Source organism: Ptychodera flava, chromosome 21 (assembly GCF_041260155.1).
Source record: "Ptychodera flava strain L36383 chromosome 21, AS_Pfla_20210202, whole genome shotgun sequence".
NCBI lineage: Eukaryota > Metazoa > Hemichordata > Enteropneusta > Ptychoderidae > Ptychodera > Ptychodera flava.
In genome coordinates this window covers 10582275-10605548 of record NC_091948.1, presented here as the reverse complement: position 1 = coordinate 10605548, position 23274 = coordinate 10582275, and the positions used below count along the sequence as shown (strand labels likewise).

Below are 23274 nucleotides of genomic sequence, written 5' to 3'. Positions count from 1 at the left end.
AAAGAATAGTGATTGGTGCAATTAGCAAGATAACGGCGTCACGTTACGCTGGCTTTGGCAGACTTCATTCACAATACCGCTATTGTTCGTCCCCGTGTCCATGCCCTGGAGATGAGTCTTCACAAACTTCGTAGGAACTTTCACCTGGCTGCAACCAAGGCACTCTTAAAAAGAATATTGATGAGACGGTCAAAATTTAGCAATTTTTTAACTAATCATGCAGACGAAAACGTCTCACACTTTTCGCTACACCATAACTTTCCCCGAGAAGATGAAGTGAAACGAGATTTTACAATGGATTAATTTTCGTGGCCGAGGACTTTTTCGAATTCAAGAGGGAAACATTAATGTCCGTCGGCCGGTTAGCTGGGTTTTACATTGGTGAAGATTTCGAAAAAAAAATCATGTAACTTTGCGATCACATTGCTATCGGGGACTGCGTTTTAGGAGTTCTAACTTTATTCAATGATCGTCTCACACCCTTTCTTGCTTGAGTACGCAGAACGATCGATGAAGTTGAAATTCGACAGAATTAAGTAAGAAAAGACTTGATTGCGTTTCGCATTATCCTACGACGATAAATCATGTCTCTTTCCGTCAATATTGACTCGTCGTTGAGATGTTATGAATACTTGGCAAATTCAAATACCTGGTCTTCATGCACCGACAGCCGTAAATAGAATTACCAGAGTGAAAGTAAAGAAAAAAATAGTCCCACAGTGGAAGAAGTGACAATAGCCTTGCCTGGAGACTTTCTGAACACTTTGGAAACTTGAGTACCAATACTGTTTAGATCTTTGCCTTGGGTGAAAGTGTGATGAAAATCGATGGCACACAGTTCAACTGTGGACTTCATACAACGGGAAAAGGTAGATATGTGTTAATCTAGCGTTATAAATTAGTTAAGTACATCTCTAAAGGCTTGGTATATTTTGGGATGATGTCGGTTCAGTAAATGCGTGGAATGAAATATGTCAAGTTCAAATTTGTATCGAGAACCAATCAAAACTAAGGATAATGCAAACTGTATCTCAGACCAGGTAAAACCTGACGTCAATGCTCAAATTTTATCTTAGTTGAAAGGAGATGATTAATCGTTTATTGTAATCGAAATCAACCAATCGTATCAATTGAAACTTTATCCTGAAAATGCTCAGACAGACGGACTAAAACAACAGCGTCAGATCCTTGTTGATCGCTGTTGCCATACCGACCGGAACAATACCAAACCATAGACATCGTTTGTAATATCCCGAAGCAACTGCATAAACTTAACAAACTTTCTGTATGACAAAAAAACCACTGCGACTTGCCTAAAGATGATAATATACTGTAGGGAAGAAAAAATGTACTTAGAAGAAAGTAACGTTATCGGGACGAGATTGAAGATTACCTTGATATGTAAATTTTGATGGGGTGGCTGTTGGGCAAAATGGCAGACATGCACGAAGACAGAGTGAACACTCTGCCCAAAGATTGTATCTTTGTTGTTCTTTGTCTGCTTTGTTAGCAATCCATTTTGGTAGCCTAAGTTACTGTCTTGTCTATCTAGATAACTATCTGTGTTGCCTTCAAGGATGTCGGTCCAATTATGGATGTAAAAAAAGAGGCATCCATGGTCCAATGTTCTGTTTTTGAAACTAGGAGGATTAGAATATACTAATTTCACTTCTGTCACGTCGGACTATACAGTCGAAGGTCTTTACCGTTTCTGCATGATTCCAGCACAGTGATTCTTGTATGAGTTCAGCCATGTCTTTTTTGCGTTTGTTTGGGTCTTTACAGTGTGCTAAGTATATCAAATAAAATCACATCAAATGACATAAAGCCCTCAAAACACTTCCGCATAAATTGAACCCTGTGGATGCGTCTGAGCACTGTCTCTCACTACAGCATCTTGCCACTTTGGCCTTTGTTGCCTTCATCATGTTGAATAGCTTGACATAACGTCATATCTAATCTACAGACTATCCTTTGCAAAGTCTTGACCTCATGATGCTTACAAGTGATGCAATACTGTCAATATCCACAGAAAAGTTTGCCTTTCAAGGTTTTCTTACGCAATGATCGAGATTTTCAGAAACAATCATAAACATATATCGACGCTGCGCCTGCGTATTAAAACAAAACAATGTCGTTGATTCCATAAGTGATGGATTATGAAAACCATTACAGGCCCATGACAGAAAAATCGATGAATAACGGCTGAGATATTGTTGACTAGAAATGATAAAAACGGAAACTTCATAGTCTAGAATTACAGACATAAAGCTCTTCAACCAGAATTTGTTACATTAATTCATTTATTTATTACATATTGAATAGCAAAGCGATTGAAAAATTAAAAAAGTATCAACTTGTGAAAATAAAAAAAAGGTTACAAAATTTTCATTGTAATATTGATTCTGTTTACGTCAATGTGTGAAACGGGCATAGACAATATGTAAGTACACTACAATCATTACCGATTTTTGTTTAAAAACGAAAATACATCATTAATGTAATGATAATGTATGAAAATAACATAGCATGGTGCACGTGATATACAAAATCACAACAGGAAATTTAACACGTTTCAACGTGAAGGAATACAAAAAATTGAAAAGTTAGAAAGTGTTGTCTTTTGAAATTACACTTTGAGATCTCGCGTGAGTGAACGGGATACGATCATTTCACATTCATTTTTGACAAAAGTGTAATATAATTAGATGTTTACATTTAGCCTGTTCTGAGTAAAATCACCAAAAAGGTTGATGAAAATTCCTTAACATGACATGCTATCGATAAGTGCACTGCCATCACAGACCGTCGACAGCTTAACGTGCATTTCAAAGCAAAATGTGTTAGATTACAGAGTAATTTTAAACTTTAATCAGCAAAAACTCTTAAACAAAAATGAAGATTTTTACATATTTCAAGTCAAATGACGCGAATTAATAATGAAAAAATTAAAAAAATATATATTTTCTGTGGCCTTTGTATATTTCTGGAAATAACATGGAATCAACATTTGCATACATTAAAGAATCGTTCAGAACATGGATGAGAATGAGCCATAGGCGACTTCAATGCTTTGATAATACATTATGCCATTTAAAAAAATGCCAACAATAATTGTTTGGTTTAATAAAACGCTTAACAATACATGACAGGTAGAAATGTTTGCAGTCCTATGATGTGTCAAACTAAAGAATAACATGAATAACAGCAGTTGCAACTATGTTGCGGCGATTTCCTTCCTTGTTTCCTTATGACAAATCGATATACCAGTTTCAGAAAGGTGAAATCTCAGTCACAGCTGCGTTGCGACACGACGTACAGCAAAGTTTTAACTGGGAGGAATTTCATCAATATAGTGTGCGCCTCGAAACTGAAAGACTTAACTTTTGCTCAAACTTTAAATTAAATTAATTTCTTGATTTTTCATAACACCAAGACGGCGAAAACTTATAACGTACTCCACGAGCCTCAAAAGAAGCCCTAAAAAGTGGTAGACGAGAAAAGGATTGTAAACATTTGAGAGTCTATCTCTCCCCGAGGCGCAGCCTACCATAATGTTTGTCAGATTTAGGTAACTTGACCGCAAGGACTGCCAAGCCTGCAGCATCTAGGAACCCGCTCTACACACTCTGTTACACCGTACGAGCTATATTTCCCCAGCAGGCTCACATCAGCAAATGTGCTGGGCGCAGAAAGTTAAACGAATGCAGAACGAATAAAGAAATGGAAAGGTATACCAGCAACGCTCTATGGCATTTCGAAGCATCGTTCGCCTCTCTACAGATGGCAATTCAAACTATGTCAACTTGACAAACAGAACATCGATTCTTGGTTTGGCAAAAATGTGGACATTTAGAATTTCACAAATTGGATTAGCATTGCCATAGAATTGGAACACAAGAAATCTATTCCACTGATATTCAGATGCCGTTGGAAGAAACTCATTGCTCTTCAGTTTCATACCAAATTACGTCAATAGGGTCTGACAACACTCCAGTACAGAAACATTAAAATATCTTGTAAATTCACTCAGTTTTCAAATCATGTGTCTATATTACACTCCTTAATTTCGGGGTTTTTTTGAAAGACGCGATAAAATAATACTCTCTCAAGGGTCTATGATAAAATTAAGACTAGCAAAACAAAGAACTCACCAATATGTACATCTCCCGAGATATTACGCTTGTAAATGCTTGTATCACTACACTCAACAGTTTGTATACAATGATGCATTGTGACATTTGAAGAGTCATTATGTGTGATTGTACTATCGGACAACTACATTACTACAAAATAACATGGGTGTAGAGCTAAGGGAAGGCAGTGACGATACGAAATTAAATCCATCACGAACAACAGGGATTGGCAAAATTAACCTCAAATAAATATGAACGTGTATACGATGGAAGTGGCAGTCAAGAAATCTTCATATTCTCAACATGTCGTGTTTTGTTTGCATCGACAACGATCGTAATAAGACCACGGCGATCTCATTGATTGGACATGGATGTTATGGAAATCAGGATTTAATGTTCAACAACTGACATAAAATATTTGTCTTGGACACAAATTAGCATGTACAAAAGTAAGTACATTTATGCCCGAGAGGTAACTGAAACTGCATCGTGTTTGCATGCAGACACAGACTGTCTGCTTTATCAAAATGAATAGCCTCCGTGTTTGCAATTTTCTACAGTGTTTTTTTTTTTTGGTCCGTACATTGACCTTGAGACACACAATAACCCAAACTATTATTTCACACTGTTCTCTTAGTGTTTACAACCGTCATAATGAATCCGAAGCTTCCTGTCGATTCTCCGGCAAAGATCCTTCCAAGAACTTGGTGAACATTGCTTTAGCTTTAAAAAACGTGGTGGTTTCAAGATAATCATGTGATTGTCTTCAAATGTCTGTAATCAGGTTTCCTCGCTTGAACATCGACTGCCTACTTTCAGTTCTGACGTGTCACCTCATCAAAAATATCGAACGGACAAATAGGCAAAACTATTCATTTTGACGCCCTCAAACCTACGTGTATCGTCCAGAAAATTCGGCCAACGTTTCTCACGACTCAAATCTAAATTCACCGACAGAATGCATCATTATCCAGGCCTCCATCCTTCAATACTACCGATTGATGCAATTACTTGGCACAAATTGACACTGCCGAAGAGGAACGAGAACTTGAACTGCATAAAATGGATGTCAAGATACATCAGTTGCTAGGATACACTGCATCGACCACCATTGCCATCTGCGCGTGCGTTAATCCGCCGGCGTATTTGGTCTGTAGAAAGAGAAAATTAGTTGGTCGTGACTGACACTGTCGTGAGTGGGAAGTTAAGTACCCGCATAGGAATATGTGAGTGATGGTGTAAATATACCGATGACCTTGCTTCTATGATTTCATTTCTATAATGTTGGTAATGAACCATGTAAACACACTGTACACGGTGTTTCCCGTGGACTCCAGTATCCAGCGATTCAGCAGATTATATTAAGGCAGCATCTATAATTCAATTTTGATCATGAAAAAAGCCATTTAGCCACATTCACTGGCTGTTTAATAACAACACTTTGCAATTTTAAATTCTAAATTGATAAAGCATCAACGAAGTGACTAATTGAAGGTCTATTTCGACATCAAAGATGGTCTAACTGAATCGAATTCACGTCTCTTCCAGACAAACGCCTTTCAAATTTCAAACATTGCTGAATTCGTAACCACAAAATTTATCCTTCCTGACTCTCAAATTCCAAGGTCCATGGAATCTTGCACCCAAGGGCTTCTTAACGACAATGCTGTCCTTGAAATAGAAATGGTCTGCACCTTTCTTTATCTCTAATGCCAATGTCAAAAAAATTGGAGCAGCCTGTAAGTTTTTCACTTCCATTCCCCTAAAATCAATTTTGAATTATGGAACGCCCATATCAACCACGAAACATAAACCAAAGATTTTATCTGCCTGTTGCGTTTTAGCATTCGGACCTGAAATGTCCTTGATAAAATGAATTCAAACTGCTAAAAGTGTACACTCAATGGAATTAATCTTTCATTATCTGATATTTGTTCGATTGATGGAAAAAAACCAAACTTCTGTCTCTCCTTTTGTTTCTTTTTCTGATTTTCGGCGTTTTTCACGACAAACTTGTAGAATCCATCAAAGCCGAATAGTATTATTACTGTACCAACTTATGTAAGGTCAAGTTTGTGTCAGTTCGGCACATGCTTGTGCTGTACATCACCTACGTGTGTGTCAGTGCAAGTAACGGGGATTGGCTCTATCCATACATGATTTGAACAATCACAAATGAATCTTACCAGCCAGATCTTTTCTACCAATTCCTACAAGTCCTTCATAGAGCCCTTTGACTGGGTTTTCGTCACATCCGTGTAACCAGATTAGTAAAAGCCTGTAGCTGTGTTCCTTCCAACTTTTCTCACCTTTAGAAAATCGGAGGGAATAGGTAATAATTGTTATGGATTGTGCAAGACAAACTTTTCGCAGTTCAACTCTTTCTTTCGCGGAAAGGATTTCGGCTTTCTGTGGTTTCTCGACACAACAGTATTCTGACAATTCTGATTGGCTGTCAATATGCACTCACACACCACACAAAAATATATAGAAAGTGAACTTGCTTTTGGGCACAAAAAAGTAAAAGTGTGAAAACTTATCTTTACATTTGATCACAAAGAAAGATTTAAAACAGTGTTTCTTTCCTGACAATGTTTAAAACACAATAAGATTCTTACCTGTAAATTGATGTTCAATAGCTTTGATGTGGGCGTCAGTAAATCCCCAAACAAAGGCCAGTTTCTTCCACTCGTCTTTACGTAATTGCCTGGTACCTAACTTCCAGATAACCGGTCGCATTTGCGTCGCTTCTTCGCACTGGTCTTTGCGAAACTGTATTTTCTCCTGTCCTCTGCGAAATTCCTCGTTTTTCATTTGCTATGCAAGGCAACGAAAAGACTTGGTTGTGATTGAATTCCATTCAAATACCGATTGAAAGGGCCAGTAGCTGTAAGCCTTGACGATTGTTCATCATTTTATGTTTTATGTTATAGTTTCTGTTCCATTACCCAACGCGTGTTAAAACGACAACGATTTAGCTTTTCAGAAAAGCGTGCATACGTCTGTACGTTTATTGTTTACATTCTAGTCCGGACTAGAATTCATCTGTCAATGATAGAAATATAATCTACACATGTACGGGTTGACAAGCTGAATACCGTGTATCTTAATATGCTTTAGGGAGTATAGAGAGAATTTGTAATTGACATTAAAAACAAAAAATGTGGTAAAAGTTCCCAAATCCTACACTTTCTGGGCCTTTAATTTTTAACTTTAAGTCGATGCGTATTTGCGTCATTTATCACCGTGACAACCATGATGTGCAAGGAAGGGAAGGTAGTGACAACCCAAACAAAATGAACATAAACCCAAACAAACGATACATATTGTCGAAATTAATATCATATATTTATATATATACACACACACACACACACACACACACACACACATATATATATATATATATATATATATATTATATATATATATATATATATATATATATATATATATATATATATATATATATATATTCTCTATTTGCCTCGGCATCATATACAATAGGCCATACTACATAACTACAAGGTCTCAACCAGAATGATGTATTCAAAAGGAAGTGTAAAACGTCAATCTTTAATCCCTAAATCAGTTGTTTTATTATTAGCATTTTAACTGTTGCAGGTCTTCATTTTACCATTGCAGAGCATGCGCATACGGTACACAGTGGCGCCATGCACTTACGTAAGTTTGGTATTATCAAACTCGAGGAAAGTTCTACAATATCTATTCATACATGTAAACCTTGCTTTTCATAAATTTCACCGTGAAGTTCAGAGTCACTTCGTGTCATACAATAACAGTATAAAGTTAACTAACCTTTTTCATAAAGAATTTATCGGCTTTGATAATCATATCCGTGATGGTAATATGTTCGGCCCTGGCAGCCATTTGTAGAGCTGTCCTCCCGGACTGTGGTCAATAAAAAATAATACGTTAAGCAGAGAAAAGCAGCCATCACATGTCTTTATGTGATGAGCCAAGATTACTAATCTATGGACAAATTTACCAAATGGCGTGAACGTAATATTGACTAGAAAAATAAAACGAAGTATATGATGACAATAAACTCCAATAAGTGATTGCTGTCTGCATTGATACATTATAATAAAAATAAATGTTTACCTTGTCTTTGATGTGTACATTGATGCCTCCAATTAATAAAGTTTCCACCACGTTGGTAAGCGCGTTCTCCGTTGCTACGTGCAAAGCCGTCTGGTTTCTCTGAGAACATAAGTCATACTGTCAGTGAAAATCTTGTGATATTTCAAGTTTTTATCTCTTCATATTGTGAATGGTGACATTCATTGAAACTAGTTAAAATCGATCCGTTACAACATATCAGACATTCTTGTAAAATTGAAATGCAGTATTTCTGTCATGGCACAATGCTGTCGAAGGTTTCTTCTCTAGACATTGTTCATCACTTGTCCGTCTTAACATATTTCTTAACTCCTTTTGTCGCAAACTTCAATACTATTTACAAGAAATTAAAACAGATTTTCTATACAAATAGCACTTTTCATTTTGTGTATCTCGGATTTTTACGTTTTGTATGATGATTTGACGTCACTTCGTTATTGCATCGACGTTCCAATAGATGGGAGGGTAAGCAAACAAGTAAACAGCAGTATACATGGCCGACTTCTCAAAAGGTAAAACTTCCCTTACTTTCTTTAAATTGAACAAAACAGAAATTACTGTCTATATGAATCCTTAAATTGTTACTCACAGCATTTACTACATCCACATCACATCCAGCATTCACCAGCTGGTGTACAACTTCAGGTCTGTTTGAGGTGGCTGCTATATGCAGAGCAGTGTTGTTTTGCTGTGGATTCGACGAGATAGCAACGGTACCATCAGTGAAAGGGTTACCAATATACAGTCACTTTTGAAGCATGTATATTTCCAATCGGTATTTCATGCACTTTACAAGTATATGACTTAAGCAAACTATTTTATCCACTGTGTGTGAACAAATATTCATCTCATACCGGGACCATAAATTGTTAGCGCGTATTTTGGAAGCGACATTTTTATGTCATGGTTTTTTCAGACGGGTTCAAACATTTTAAACAGTTCTAAAAATTGCGTAAGACATGCTAGTGGATAATAGGAACACTCGGTGTCGTTAATGCCGCTGTTCACATATTCTGTGAAATTTTAAACATGGTTAATCATATCCTTACTTACATGGTTGGAGGCGTCCATATCACAGCCATGCATCAACAAAACCTTGACCACAGCAGTGTGTCCATTCATAGCAGCAAAATGAAGCGGACTCATTTCTTTCTAAAACCAGAATCAAAATGAATTACATGAAAAAAACACTGATGCATTTCAATGTGGAGAAATACACTTTTGTGATAAAAGGTTGGTATATTTAAGAGATTAAGTTATAGTTTCATAAAAACAAAAGTGCAAAAGTACGCCAGGAAAATTATTGTGCTCGGTGATGTGATGTATTCGGTACCGATATGATTTAATTTCACTTCATTTACACTCTAAAATTTCATGAACTTGCTGTTTTGTTTTGTTTTGTTTTGTTTGTTTGTTTGTTTGTTTGTTTGTTTGTTTGTTTGTTTGTTTCTACAAAACGGGCTGTCCATTACGACAGATAGTCGTAGTGACCACTGCACAGATGATCATGCTAGAATTAAATTGATTCTTGCTATGTTATTAATACAATATTACTGTGTTATTCGGAGAAAAAGGATATAATACCCATTGTGTTTTACATTGCCCGTTGGCAGATGTTGAAGCCAAATGATTGTGCAAAAACGTGCAAAAATGGTAGATCGGTGGCAAATCTGTTAAAAATTAATCGCCAAATGTTCAATGTAATGTCGAACGATAACATGCCGTAATTTAAAAGTTGTGATAATTGTAGTCTGTTTAGGTGCCGATGAAAAACTTTGTACATGCAGGGTTCTTGGTCCTTCAAAAGAAAACGTGCAAAGTATAAGAGCAAAGAAATCCATCGAAATATTGGGTGCATTATTAGTATGTGTCCTCATGTCTCCCTCGCCAGTAGGAGAGATAAAGAATACCAATAAAAGAAAACTTTCAGATAGTGTTGAAGTCATCCTTATGTTAACTCTGTTATGTGCAAATCCAAGAATTCGTTTCCGAATAACCAGCATAAAATATATGACATTAACTCTTATGTAGATGTTTAACGTTGAGATACTGTAGAAATGTGAACCTACAAATGATCCAGTCAAGTGTATGATTGTCTCTAGTCTTGGGTTATGAACGCTCTGTATTTACAGAACCAATTCAATCCACAAGAGACTGCTATCCACATTAATTACAAACGTCACACCATCATCAGTGTATACTGCAGCAGAAATTATAGATGTCGAGTTTACAAAATGTTGGTCGGTTTAGGGTGGTACTTTTGCTTTCATTTTTCCGACTAAAATAATCATTTAGGGTGTTGACGTCATCGTCGTTCAAGAAACATCAAACGACAAAACGCCATCAGTAATTGTGTAATTCTGTTGCAAACGTAGTACAAATTTCAGACTGCTTGTTTGTCCAATTGTTGACCGAGTTATTTACTTTAAATAAAAGACAGCTGACTGAATCATTTCTGGGTATCATTGGCTCCAGAGGCACGCATGTTACTCTGTGTTAGTTTATATTTTAGTAAAACGTGCAGAGAAGATTAAAGCGTCAAGTCCAATATAAAACATGTTGTATATACGTATAAATAACATGGTTAACAATTATACAGAAAGTGTTAAATATTGTGATCAAATGTAAATGATAAAAGGTGAAAGTAGAGTTTATTGGAAAGCGTAGAAAATGACGTCACCAGAAACCAAAAAAAATATCATCACGTGACGCGAACACTTACGGTCGCCTCCTGTTTCGCAAACGATCGATGGAAAATGAAAAATTCAGGGTTTAATCTTTGGAGCGTACAAGGATGAACAATTGACCGCTATTGATATTATTTTCAGTAGCATGCAAAGATCAGACATTCAACCGTGACAAAACTTGATAGTGAGATGAATATGTCAATACTTCAAACATCTGAAACGTGCGTTACTGCTCCAACCGTCACCCTAAACATTCACCCATTCGTCGGTGGTGGCGCTCTCACTAAATTCGGACTTTGAATGTCTCGGTTGACGTTGAAAATTTGAGAAAGCAATTACAAATATCATGATGAGCTATTTCTTGGCTGAAGGTCGTGTAAAAACCTAAACAAAGAATAATGTACATGCTTTATAATGAGGAAATCTTTCTGCAATGACCAGGAATTCTTAGTGTGATACTAAAATTGAATACTGAAATAAAACAACCACTATCCTTGAACTCCCAGCCTTCATTTTGCGGCTGACTCGCAGCGTGTTTGCAAGGTTATATCTGATTGGTCGATTGTCACTATTAACAGCAACTTAGGGAGTTTATTTGTATTATTTCATTATAACGGTACGATTCTGCCAACCAATTGGATAACAGCTTCGAAATCGCTGCAAGTCGGCCCTCATTTTGACGATAAAGATCTAAACTCTATCTGCCGTGAATGAAGGTAGACGTCCTTTCGGGACCTTTGTAAACTTTTGCCGAGGTCAAAGGTCAAAAAGTAACATCTGGCAGAAATACCCTACATGCAGTATTTCGAGAAGTACATCAATCTGCCAAACTAACAAATTTTTCAACATAATTACGAGCTTAAAAATGATCAAAATCGAAAGAAAGTATACTGTAAGAAATATGACAATTTCGTTAAATTAACGGTTATTGTCGCAATGTGTGATTATTGGACTTTTAAATACTTGACTCTGTCAATAAGCGATTGGCAATTAGGTTTTGGAAAGTTGTGTTAAGAATACCGACATGTATTTTTTTTCGCATTCGAAATTTTACAGTGGAGACGGGCACTTTCACGGTTTGCATACTATTTTCAAAAGATTTCCACTTTTTCAGTTAACATTCAGGTCAACCTTTTTTTTGAAATGGCAGAATGGCTGCAATCAGATTATCAAGTTTAGCTATTTGGATTCACTTTTCTTCTACGTTTGACCAAGTTCCACCAAGATCTTACACGGTGACCCCCCTCATTGTAATTTGATGATGATATTAATTTATTCATGATGGTGTTCATTTGTCATATCAACGAGCCTCAGTCAGTTTTCAGGCTTCTTTCGAAAATATTCATTCAGTCGAGGTTTGGAACTTTGGTATGGGTAACACCCTACAGCATTACTACAAGTAGCGTGGAAAGCGCCACTAACGACGATTCAATAAAAAAATTATTTGTGTTCTGTGCAGTTCTAAGTAACTACTCAACCTAAGGCAACCCAACCAGTAACTCGGCCAGAATACTGAATTCCCTAGGCATTGCTGATGTGACGTTATCTGTACCAATTTGCGATTAAACCGTCACCGAAATGTCAAATTATAGCGATTTCATGCCGGATAAAAATCAAATACCTCATCATTTCTATCGGGATCGTCCTTAATGAACACTAGCTGGAAAAGTCAAATGATTAAAGAAAAGAGAACAGATATCAATATTCAATACAAGCGCCAGCCACAGGGGTTTAGGTGGAAACTATTTATAGGAAACTTTTGATCTGATATGCGAGTGAACTACTTACATATGTTTCCGCGTTGATATCAGCTCCGCTTTGAATCAAGGTTTCAACGGTGTGTGCGTGGCCTTCCTCAGCGGCGCAATGAAGAGGCGTCTTTCCATCCTGCAAAGTAACCATTGTGGAAATTGTAAAAGTAATGATGATATACAGACGACGAATGAGTCCTGAGACAGTTCAGTACTTTCCAATTCACCAATGACGCTGACAATTTATGGGAGATACATTGCAATGTCATGAGAGTAAGCAAGCTGTACTGTTTCAGAGTGGATAAGGCTTAATAATCAGGCACGTTTTCTTGAGACACAACAGAATAATCTTGAACTTCATACAACGGATTCCTTGAAGATGAAAACACAGTGACAACCCCATCATACATAATCCAGCCCATCTGCATAAAGATAACACTCACGTTGTCTCTCGCATCGATTTCTACCCCAGACTTAATGAGCAGATTTACAACACTTTGGTGACCTCCTTTGGCAGCGAAATGCAAGCATGTTAATCCGACCTGTAGAATGATGTATGAATAAACAGATAAGTTAATTGATAACCCTAGTTGATACGCACTCAACGGGGCAACGAACTCTAATATGTCAAGACTTTAATATGCATCCTGATGACTTTTATGAGTCGACAGACTGAATACACACTGGTGCTTAACACAACGTCCTCAAATTTATTATTATTTGCAAAGCGGTGACAATCTACATACATGATTCAAGATATATCGTAGATAGGCCTACAGATCTAAATAATATATATATATATATATATATATATATATATATATATATATATATATATATATATATATATATATATATATATATATATGTGTGTGTGTGTGTGTGTGTGTGTGTGTGTGTGTGTAGGTATACAGATGTCCTTGTGGGGAATTACAGTGTTCGATGCTAAACGTAGAGCGTTACATATAATAACACAAATTATACATACATACATACATACATACATACATACATACATACATACATACATACATACATACATACATACATACATACATGCATGCAATATATATATATATATATATATATATATATATATATATATATAGATTGAGACATTCAAAAAAGTAAGAGAAATGAGTAAATATCAGTGCTATTGTAGTTCGTCTCCTTCAAAGTAAATCTACACAAGGTAGTAAGACGATTAAGATAAGAGATAGTATTTGTTTTACTCACTCTGGAATACGCCATTTTATCTGCCCCTGTATTCATTAAGTACTCAACCACGCCTGTTCTACCGTGTTCAGCTGCTAGATGCATGGGTGTTCGTCCTCCCTGTCAAAATTGTCAATATGTAAATATTAGCATCTCCGGAAACGCTGCCAGTAAGTTAAGGAGTCTCGGTGTTCGCAAGTCATACCCTATAAAATTACCAATGATTTACAAAGGTACCGGTGCGTTTAAATTAAAGCAGTATTTGGTATATAAATACCTTGAAGAGAATAAAATCATTGGCAATTATTTTTGATTTAAGAGGAAAAGTGCCCGTGTTGTGAAGGAAAAAAATTGTAAATGAACAAATGGTGTACAAATGTCAGACACATTTGACACATTTTGCCGCATCTTTAATCAGCATTATGTTATTCAAACTCGAATCTTTCATTCTTCCTATACAAACTAGCGGAAGTGGACCAATTATCTCTTGGTCTATAAGCTACCATCATGAAAAACTGTACCCGCAAAAATTTGAAACGATGAGTGACTAAAAGTATGAAAAACGATATTAAATTCAAAAAACACACCACAACAACATCGCAAACAAAAACTTGGATTATAAAATTGATAAAAACAAATAAATTTAAAGCAATAAGGGCCTATATAAAGAAAGTTCGAGAAAAAGAAACTGAACGAATGATTCGAAATTCGAGTAATACAATCGAGAATGTTGGGTCTGAACTGTACATGTTTTGTCTACCAAGTCCTCCATAAATTCATTCAAAATTAAATTAAATGTCACAAAACCGATCGCCAGCCACCTTGATACCAGTGCTGATAAAAATACGACATAGAGAATTATATAACAACGTCTAATCTCAATTTTTAGCATTTTCAGACAAAGCACACTTTTTGTACAGCTCCTCTATTGGAGTGCCAGAGACAATATAACCAACACATGTCACATCATAACCCCTTGTGTTTTTTATTTCCATGACAACTAGTGAAAATATAAATTAAAATAAAACTGAGTTATCGATAACAACATCAACATTCGATTTCAGCCCTGTCCTGTTTAGTCACTAAATTTCAAAAAGCTGCTCAAATCTACTGGCTTTAAATTTCGATAAAATTGTAATATTTCAATTTATTCAGGAAGTGATAAATCCACAGAAACTTGCAAAATATTTATGACAAATGTCAATTTTTGATTGATTATTTATAACTAGTGGGTGAGCTGATATGGAATCTAAGAATTTCTTGATGAGATATTAATTATTATTTGATCATACATCCGTTCACTTTACAAATCCTACCTCTGTTCAAAAGATTGAGTCAGAACCGAATGTGCAAACGGATGACACTGGCCTGATAGATGGCAGTTCAAAGGACAAACAATAAACCAGTTGCCATAGAGCGCTGTCTTTGTCAGACTGATGAAAACTTATTCCTCGAAAATGTCAAAAACAGTAACCTCGCTAGAATCCATTAATTGCATGGTGACTTCAGGACAACAAATGCCATGTCAGTAAGAGAATATTTTGTGCAAGACATCAAGTTCAGTGTTTTGGTTTTGGTTTTTTTTGCGTACTTTGTGACTGGTGAATTAGACATGCCAGTGAAAAATACCGTAATAATGTGAGACTCAGTCACAGATCATGTCCGACGAAAAAAAAAACGTGTACCAGTAAAATCGTACAGGTGTTTTAGGATGCAACAGGAAGAGTGCACCAAAAATAGAGGAAATATTTTCCAGGGTCGGCGCAGAATAGCTATCAGAAGAGCTATCGAGATCGTGATGACTAACATGACTTTACGGTTTGCCAGAAAAGTTTACACGTTGCATTTTATGTTTCGTCACTTCAATGATGTTTTGTTTTCACAGAATATATGTTGTGCCGTACGGAACCAGGGTAGCCTGATTCGAGGTCGTATTGAACTATGGCAGACAGACATAACGTCAGTCTCAATGACACCTGTGCACCTTACGATATCTGCTTTGCGTATATGTTATTCGAACTTGATCTTTATTGTGACCTAAGAGGATTCACGACCTTGACTTCTGCAAGGGTAATGATATTGGACATTGCCAAGAAAGATATTATTTCAAAATAAGAATATGTGTATATATACATTAGATAGTTCCACGTGATCACACTTAAAAGAGATAATTAACAGTGGTTAGAATTCAAGCAAGTCTGGTTAGTGCAAAAGTTGCCAATATTCTAATTCTATGAGAGAATCCACACACTGATTTGAAAAGACGGAGTCTAAAGGAAAGCATAACTGTCTAAAAATAGAATCCATTCTCAGTTTTTAGAAAAGATAAACGGCAACACAAACAGATACCTGGCTTTCAGGTGATGGCGTGTTTAACAATGATCTTTCTAACTTTTCTGACGCATCCAAACCACGCCATGCGCCCCTCTTTTTCCCAGAGGGCATTCGTCGCCGTAATATTGGCGGCGAGGGAAACTGCTGTCGTTAATGACGTCAGATGACGTCAAAATTTGCATGAAATGGAAACAACATGTTTTTGTAGTAAGTTAATGTACATGCTTTCATTTATTAAAATAGTGTAAGGACCAGACAGTGCAATGGCGCATAAATTCAACACAGAACACAGGAGAGAGAAAGATGTTTTTCTTGAAGAATCACAATTCCTTGGGTAGTCGTCTTCGGTATTTTGAGAGAATATAAGAGACCCTGTGTCTCTGTCTATCGATGAACTCAAGGTCACATCTTAAACTCTGGAGGTTCATACAATGGCGAAAACATGTTCGAAATATTTGGTTGAAATCGAGAAACAACGCTACCCATAGTTTTTGACAAACTAGCGAGTGACGATTCTTCTAATTTTATGTTAATTCAAAAGAAAGAACAAGTCTGTAATTTAGAAGCAAAAATACCAACCCACGTGACTTCAATTTGTAATTTTATAGGAAGCATGAATACGGTCCTCGGAGAATTGTACACGTAACGATGACATCGACCTCGCCGTTTCCTTCTCGAGGGAATCGATTGAAGTCACCGGCATGGGATGTTTGAAAAGAACTGATCTAATCATGGAAGATAACGTGTTTTTTCTAGAATTCTCTTCGTAAATATCAGCATAAATTTGTATCTAATCTTCGCGCTGAATAATCCATCTTTCCTGGTCGATGTACGATTTTACGATTCAAGGGAAAAGAAGGTCGTGGGAGGGACTGTCTAGTTTCTAGCATGACTGCGATGCAAAGAACGACATATCTGCGCACGTCCGAGCACGTACCTTTTCCTCCTTGTCGTCTAATGTTAATATCTTATCCGGGTTCATGGGTTCATCTTGCATCAGCTGTTCCACTACATACTTCACCACGTTGAGATGACCCCGTAGGGATGCACAGTGAAGCAGACTTAGCCCTTGCTGTGGAAAAAAACGTAACAATTATTGAAAAGTACACGGGTATGATCTTTGCTGTCTGCCAATCTAACTGAGAGATCTTTAGGAAGAAAAACGGGGTTGATCTCTCATGTACAATATGACAGCTTCCAAAAATCTACTGTCCATTATGTGACCCATACCTTTTTTCAAAACTATTAAACACGACCACCCCCCCCCCTCTCTGAAGCTGAAAGTTTGCAAATACCTTTATGACCTTGATAAATCTGCTGACTTTGATGCCAAACTGTGCTAATATTCATACTGATTACCAGATAGACATTCACTTATTTGATAGATGCTTTGAGTGTGTGAAATTGCACACATGAAAACTTGCAATTGGAGTTTTTAGTCAAGCATGTATTTGCAAGATTTCCAAGATAAATATGCAAACTTTGAATCTCCCCTAGCTTAATATGGCCGAGTGAGATGTCAGTCTTGTTAGCTCTAGACAAGCAAACGATTGTAAGATTTTCACAAAATGTATCACAGAGGTGCTTTCTATATCTTATTGAAATATGAATATGTAATGACACATATGCAAATGAAACATAACCTAATTATATATTGGTTAAACCAATTATACCATGTTGTAATAAAAAGCCCGGTCCCCATAATTACGGCTCACTCATGCTGTCATTTAGACACTAGATGAAAGTTTTTACATTGACTTACTTTGTTTTCGCATTTGACTCGTGCGCCGCCGACGATCAAAGCATGTAACGCTTCTTGTTTACCGAACCACGCTGCCCACAGCAACGCGTTCATTCCGAACTGTTGAGAAATACATCAAATTATAATCAGAAAAATGAAACCAAATCCATAAAGGTATACTGTCACCTGTTCCAATTTTGCCACAGTTACCATGGAAAGAGAAAATCTAACCATTCTCCGATTTTAAGCGGGTGGTCGCTTTTTAAAAACAGCGCCCTCGCATGGGTATTTTTAATACCAAGGAACGCCCCTTTAACCATATATGGGCATATTTAGATTACAGATGACTATATAACTTTTCAAGCATTTTCACTTTGAAGGTTAAAAGTGAAATTTGTTAGATATTTGATATGTTGTTACTACAAACCGAGGAGAGTCATAAAGGTGTGTACAATACTCCAATGAAGATGCAAAATAATTCCGTTGCTGAGTGAAAATATTGCTTACACATCACAGTTTTAATGGTAGCATGCTGAGATACAATCTGATTAAAATCAGATGTAGAGTACGAGACGTCTATACATACGCAGTATTCTCTAATTGCTGTCGCCTCTCAGAGGCGACAGCAAGAGAATACCGCGTAAGTAAAGACGTCGCCATACTCTACATCTGATTTTAGTCAGATTGTATCTCAACATGCCGTGGGGAGTAGAACAAGAAACTGCAATTTACATTAAAAAAACTAAAATAGCGAATATAACATGAATGTACACCGTCAAGCAGTAGTGACGATGAGATCCATAACAGAACAAGGAATATTTACAAGTGTTTTCCAAACGTAAAATAAAAGAGCAAATTATTGGTTCAACTCTACCTTGTCCTCAGCGTCGACTCGCGCATCAGCGTCCAGCAAAGTCTTCACAATTTCCACGTGACCTTGTCCAGAAGCCAGATGTAGAGCCGTACGATCTTTCTGAATGTCAGGAAAAAATAGTTGAATTGACATTTCAATTGAAGCATAGTATGGATAGATAAACATTGAAACTGCTGTGTAGTTTACATGTAAGCTGGAGTAATTATATTAAAGTTAGTTACGAACTCATCGAACGTTAATCTGGTGGCATTACGCCCCATTCCTGCAAACGTTGGAAGAGCTGCCCGTGGAATGGGTCCCAATCCAGACGGAAGAGGAGGGTGCTTGATGATGTGTGGACATGCAGGACGAACAGCGAGCCATACCATGGAACTTGTCCCAGCCGTGTTCATTTGAATTCGTGGAGGGATCACAGTAGGGATTTTTCGTTTCGGTATCGCTTCAAGACATTCTCGATCTCTGATCAACACAAGGAATCACTCATATGTGAATTTTCAATTTTCAACAAATGCGAAGATTAAGGTTGCACAAACTGTAAGAACCTCTGATTTTGCCTTGTGACCTTTGATAAACACAAGCAGTACAGGTGGGTACAGTTGATGAGTAGTACACGGTTTTCTGTGGTGTTCGCCACGTGAAAAATTGTTGACAGTCTTTTCATCTACGACTGCCATGTACTTATTCAATTTATTGCTGCCTTCATTAAAATTTATGACATCAAAGAAATCATTATTTCTATCTGTTACGTTGATTAAAATTAAGCAGTATCATTTGTCCCCTCGTAACTCATGTCACATTGGCATTATGCATGTATTTTAGTCTACCATATGGAGTTAAAATTCTATCATAGTCATATCACCAGTGGGGTTAAAATTCATGTAATCGATGACTTTTTCAGAAGGCTTGCAAAGTTATTCATTGCTTTCAGAAACTAAAAGAATTACTTGTTGTTCAAACCCGTGTACACCAAGCATTAATGTTCTATCAATGGAAAGCCATGTTTCATTATCTCAAAATGTATTGGTTCACCGCAGTAAAAACGGTTCTTGACTTGGATGGACGAAGCGTCATCGCTTTAATTAAATTGAATAATCAAGCATTTAGGGTTTTACATGTAAGTTCTCCAAAGCAACGGAATTGTCAACTTTCTTCAAAAACGAGCATTGACTATTTTACGAGTGACCCCGCGAGTATTAAGTCAGCAACGCTTGTATGCAACCTAATGACATATGATATAAATCAGCTACCTTGGCATTCTCACGTGTAGTAATTATTATTAATTCATGGTTGAAAAATGTGAGCAACTATTGCATTCATTTCTCATTTCTTCCGCGGTTTATTTCTTTCGCGGCCTTAAGTCACGGTTGGCAGTGGATTGATTCGTGTGGAAACATGAATATTCCGTCTGATGCAGATTTTCAGTGCAAAACACGCGACGGACAGGGGGCCTCATATCATATAATAATTATTTATATCCCATATCTAATTTGATGTTGAGTGAGTTCATGAAATTTAGGGCAGACTCGCTTCTGCCATCAACTGAACGTGAACAAAATTCGGTCGTTGAAAACATAACGGAGTTAGACTCAAGTTTTGCTACCGAATCAAAACAGTTCTGAGTATTACAAAGATGAGATGTGACGAGGCCTGGATAGCCTTGCCAAGTGATTGTGACAGGTGTGTCCCGGTAGAAACCGCTACAGCCATCGCCAAATGTAAAGAATTGCCAGCCCGAAGATTCTGTAAGTGGATATAGTCATAGCACATGATGTCCTCTAAAATCCTGAAATAAAATTGATGCAAGGCCGCTATCTCATCTTGACACGGAAGTTCTCTTTAATCTTTAACTTCGTCTTCATCATAACTGCAGAGACTATACTTTGCATACTGTCAAAATTGACAGTGCTTTCACCAATGGGACCCCTCTAAAAACTACCTAGGTCCCTACGAATTACCCCTGTAGAAACTGCTCAGGTCACTGTAAATTTTACCTTTAATAAATCTGGGGGATGACTATTTTCGACTATATTTCGTCGAGAGATGATCCCGTAAAATGTGCTTCTTGAATCCATAATTGCGACACCGCAGCTACATCTTTTTGAAAGGTTTTTCACCGTACGGCGGACATGAGCAAATAAAGCAGATTTACTTGCCTCCGTCACACGTTGCAGTTGGAAAGATTGTGAAGTATATGTAATTTGTTCAACAATGGATAGTTTCTACGTTTACAATTATTTTGATTGATATGGGCGAGATAGGTTGACGCATTAATTGATGCAAATATAGGGGCTATTCGTGGAACACCTGCGCTCCCTCAAAACAGTATGCACAACGAGTCTGAGTAGTGTGTGTTGAAATTTAAACTACTCATACTGTTGTACCGGAGCAAGAAAATTTGACATACCTCGTTCATAGCATTAACGTTGACTCCCTGGTCTATAAGACTTTCCACAAGGCCAAGGTCACCAACCCTAGCTGCCTCATGCAGCTCCATCTCTGTCTTGAGCACTGCAGAAAACAAAAGTTCACCTCGATCAGTCATCGTAACTCGTCTGGTCGATGTCCTATTCGATAAACATTCCCGCGCAGCAGTCATACACGCCATATCGCGAAAAAAGGGCGGGAATGAATACGAAACCTACGCTGCAAATTTCAGTGTTAGTATCATTGTTGTTGAACAGAAAAAAAAAACCGCGAAACCTTAGGATCACATTATTTTCATCATCGGCTTCACAAATGTGAGAAGAGTGTAATGTTGGCGAACAGCGACCGGACTCATTAATTCTTGACATAACATTCGTATTTTGTTTGTGAATCTGATAAAGAACGCTGATTGGTGATGAAGAAACATCGTCAGGCAGAAGGCACGAGAGAATTATGATGAATTAGCATCGTAATTACTTCCCTATGCGAGAAAAAAAAAATTATCTGTTCAACGGGCCCGACCGACCCATATTTGGACCACTCCACATTTTTCTTTTTTTTTTTCCCCCGAAATCTTTACGAATCTGAAGAAACGCGGAGATGTTATTCAGTGAACGTCTGTCTGTAAGATGAATGACCTTCACATTTTCGATGACATTGACTTGAGTGAGATTGATACAGGCAATGATTTGAAGAGTAAAGGTGGAAGTGCATCACAAACATTTGGTCAAGGTGAACGGCAGGGTTAATACGCCGTGGAAAATAAACTATTACGCCACGTGTTCCGTATAGCTTAGACACTCTGTACTGTATTGTTTCACCGGCGTTTATTTCACGTCCGAGCGGTTGTACAGTCTATATTTTCTAGTGTTCCTATTTTCAGTGTTCCTTGAAAATTCTTTATTGTTCTTTGAGTCATCACTCGTTCCGATTTTCGTCATGGCTTTATCCTATCGAACGTGTGATTGTAAGCAGCAGTTCTCACTGCAGGACGGACTTGATTTGTGTTTCAGTTGTCGAGAATGCACAAGGAGTCAACCTTGTGACATTTGTTTGACTTGGACACAGGACGAATGGTCTAATTTCGCTCCCTCGCTCGACGACGTCATCCCGGACATCTCCGGGGCTGAACCCGTCTGTTTCTGAGTCGCGAGATTTGGTTGGAATGCACCGTGCTCATATGGCTGGTGACACCAACACAGAAATTAGCTCCGTTAGATTCAGGTGCCGCCAACGAAGCTGTTCGTGCAAAAAGGTGTTCGTGCGAAGTTTTTCAGCGGGCGGGCAGATTTCAAAACTAATCAGCGGGTGGGGAGAAAATATCGATATTTACTGTGGGCGGGGAAGAAATTTCATTACTTTCAGCGGGCGGGGAGAAAATTTTGACAGTGGGCACCGGAAAATACGTAGAGGGAGGGGAAAGCGGCGTGCTTAATAGAACCTAACTTAGAGAGGAGCAATGTTCCAAGGTATACTGTTAACTTCTTGCATGGTTTTGTGTTGATCTGGGTTGCCTAGTGGGCATCTAGTTGGCAATGGGGAATTTCAGTAGTGGGGAGAGGGCAGCGGGGAGCTTGAATTGTTGTGGGGAGTGGGGAGCGGGCAGACTGTAGATACGAGGGCAGTGGGCATCAAATTCAGTGGGAGGGCACATTTTCAGTGTATACCAGTGGGAGGGCAGTTACGAACAGCTCTCACTTTCCCCTCCAAATTTTAGGTCAGGGTCAAAAATAAGAAAATACCGCAATTATACAGTGTCGCTCAAATTTGATCAAATTGGTATATACCAGTATGGGTTACCAATGATCAATAATAAATGTTGTTTCTATCTGCACTTCAGTGGAGGAAAATTCTACGTTGATGTTATGACAATGATTTCTGCACAGTATATATACAACCAGAAAAACAACAACAAATATTTAAACCAGAAAAACAAGAATGACAAAAGTAATTAAGGTTTGAAACTTTA

General features: G+C 37.5%; 1 protein-coding gene across 6 annotated transcripts in view; it reads right to left on the bottom strand.

Moving 5' to 3' along the window:
• Nucleotides 1–2285: 2285 nt before the first annotated feature.
• LOC139121382 (ankyrin repeat and death domain-containing protein 1A-like) overlaps nt 2286–23274 on the bottom strand; it is a 33172-nt gene continuing 12183 nt past the window's right edge. For 2 of the 6 annotated variants that reach the window (XM_070686206.1, XM_070686209.1), the window contains exons 2-17: nt 21286–21389; nt 18882–18980; nt 18029–18127; nt 17204–17338; nt 16282–16410; nt 13954–14052; nt 13161–13259; nt 12755–12853; nt 12588–12626; nt 9333–9431; nt 8869–8967; nt 8262–8360; nt 7956–8048; nt 6755–6953; nt 6323–6445; nt 2286–5287 (exon numbers count right to left, since the gene is read on the bottom strand). In XM_070686206.1, coding sequence (XP_070542307.1) covers nt 5223–5287; nt 6323–6445; nt 6755–6953; nt 7956–8048; nt 8262–8360; nt 8869–8967; nt 9333–9431; nt 12588–12626; nt 12755–12853; nt 13161–13259; nt 13954–14052; nt 16282–16410; nt 17204–17338; nt 18029–18127; nt 18882–18980; nt 21286–21389 — 1679 coding nt within the window. In that variant the 3' untranslated portion in view covers nt 2286–5222. The remainder of the gene's footprint in view (nt 5288–6322; nt 6446–6754; nt 6954–7955; nt 8049–8261; nt 8361–8868; nt 8968–9332; nt 9432–12587; nt 12627–12754; nt 12854–13160; nt 13260–13953; nt 14053–16281; nt 16411–17203; nt 17339–18028; nt 18128–18881; nt 18981–21285; nt 21390–23274) is intronic. The other 4 variants (XM_070686207.1, XM_070686208.1, XM_070686210.1 and 1 more) reach the window with 4 other exon arrangements.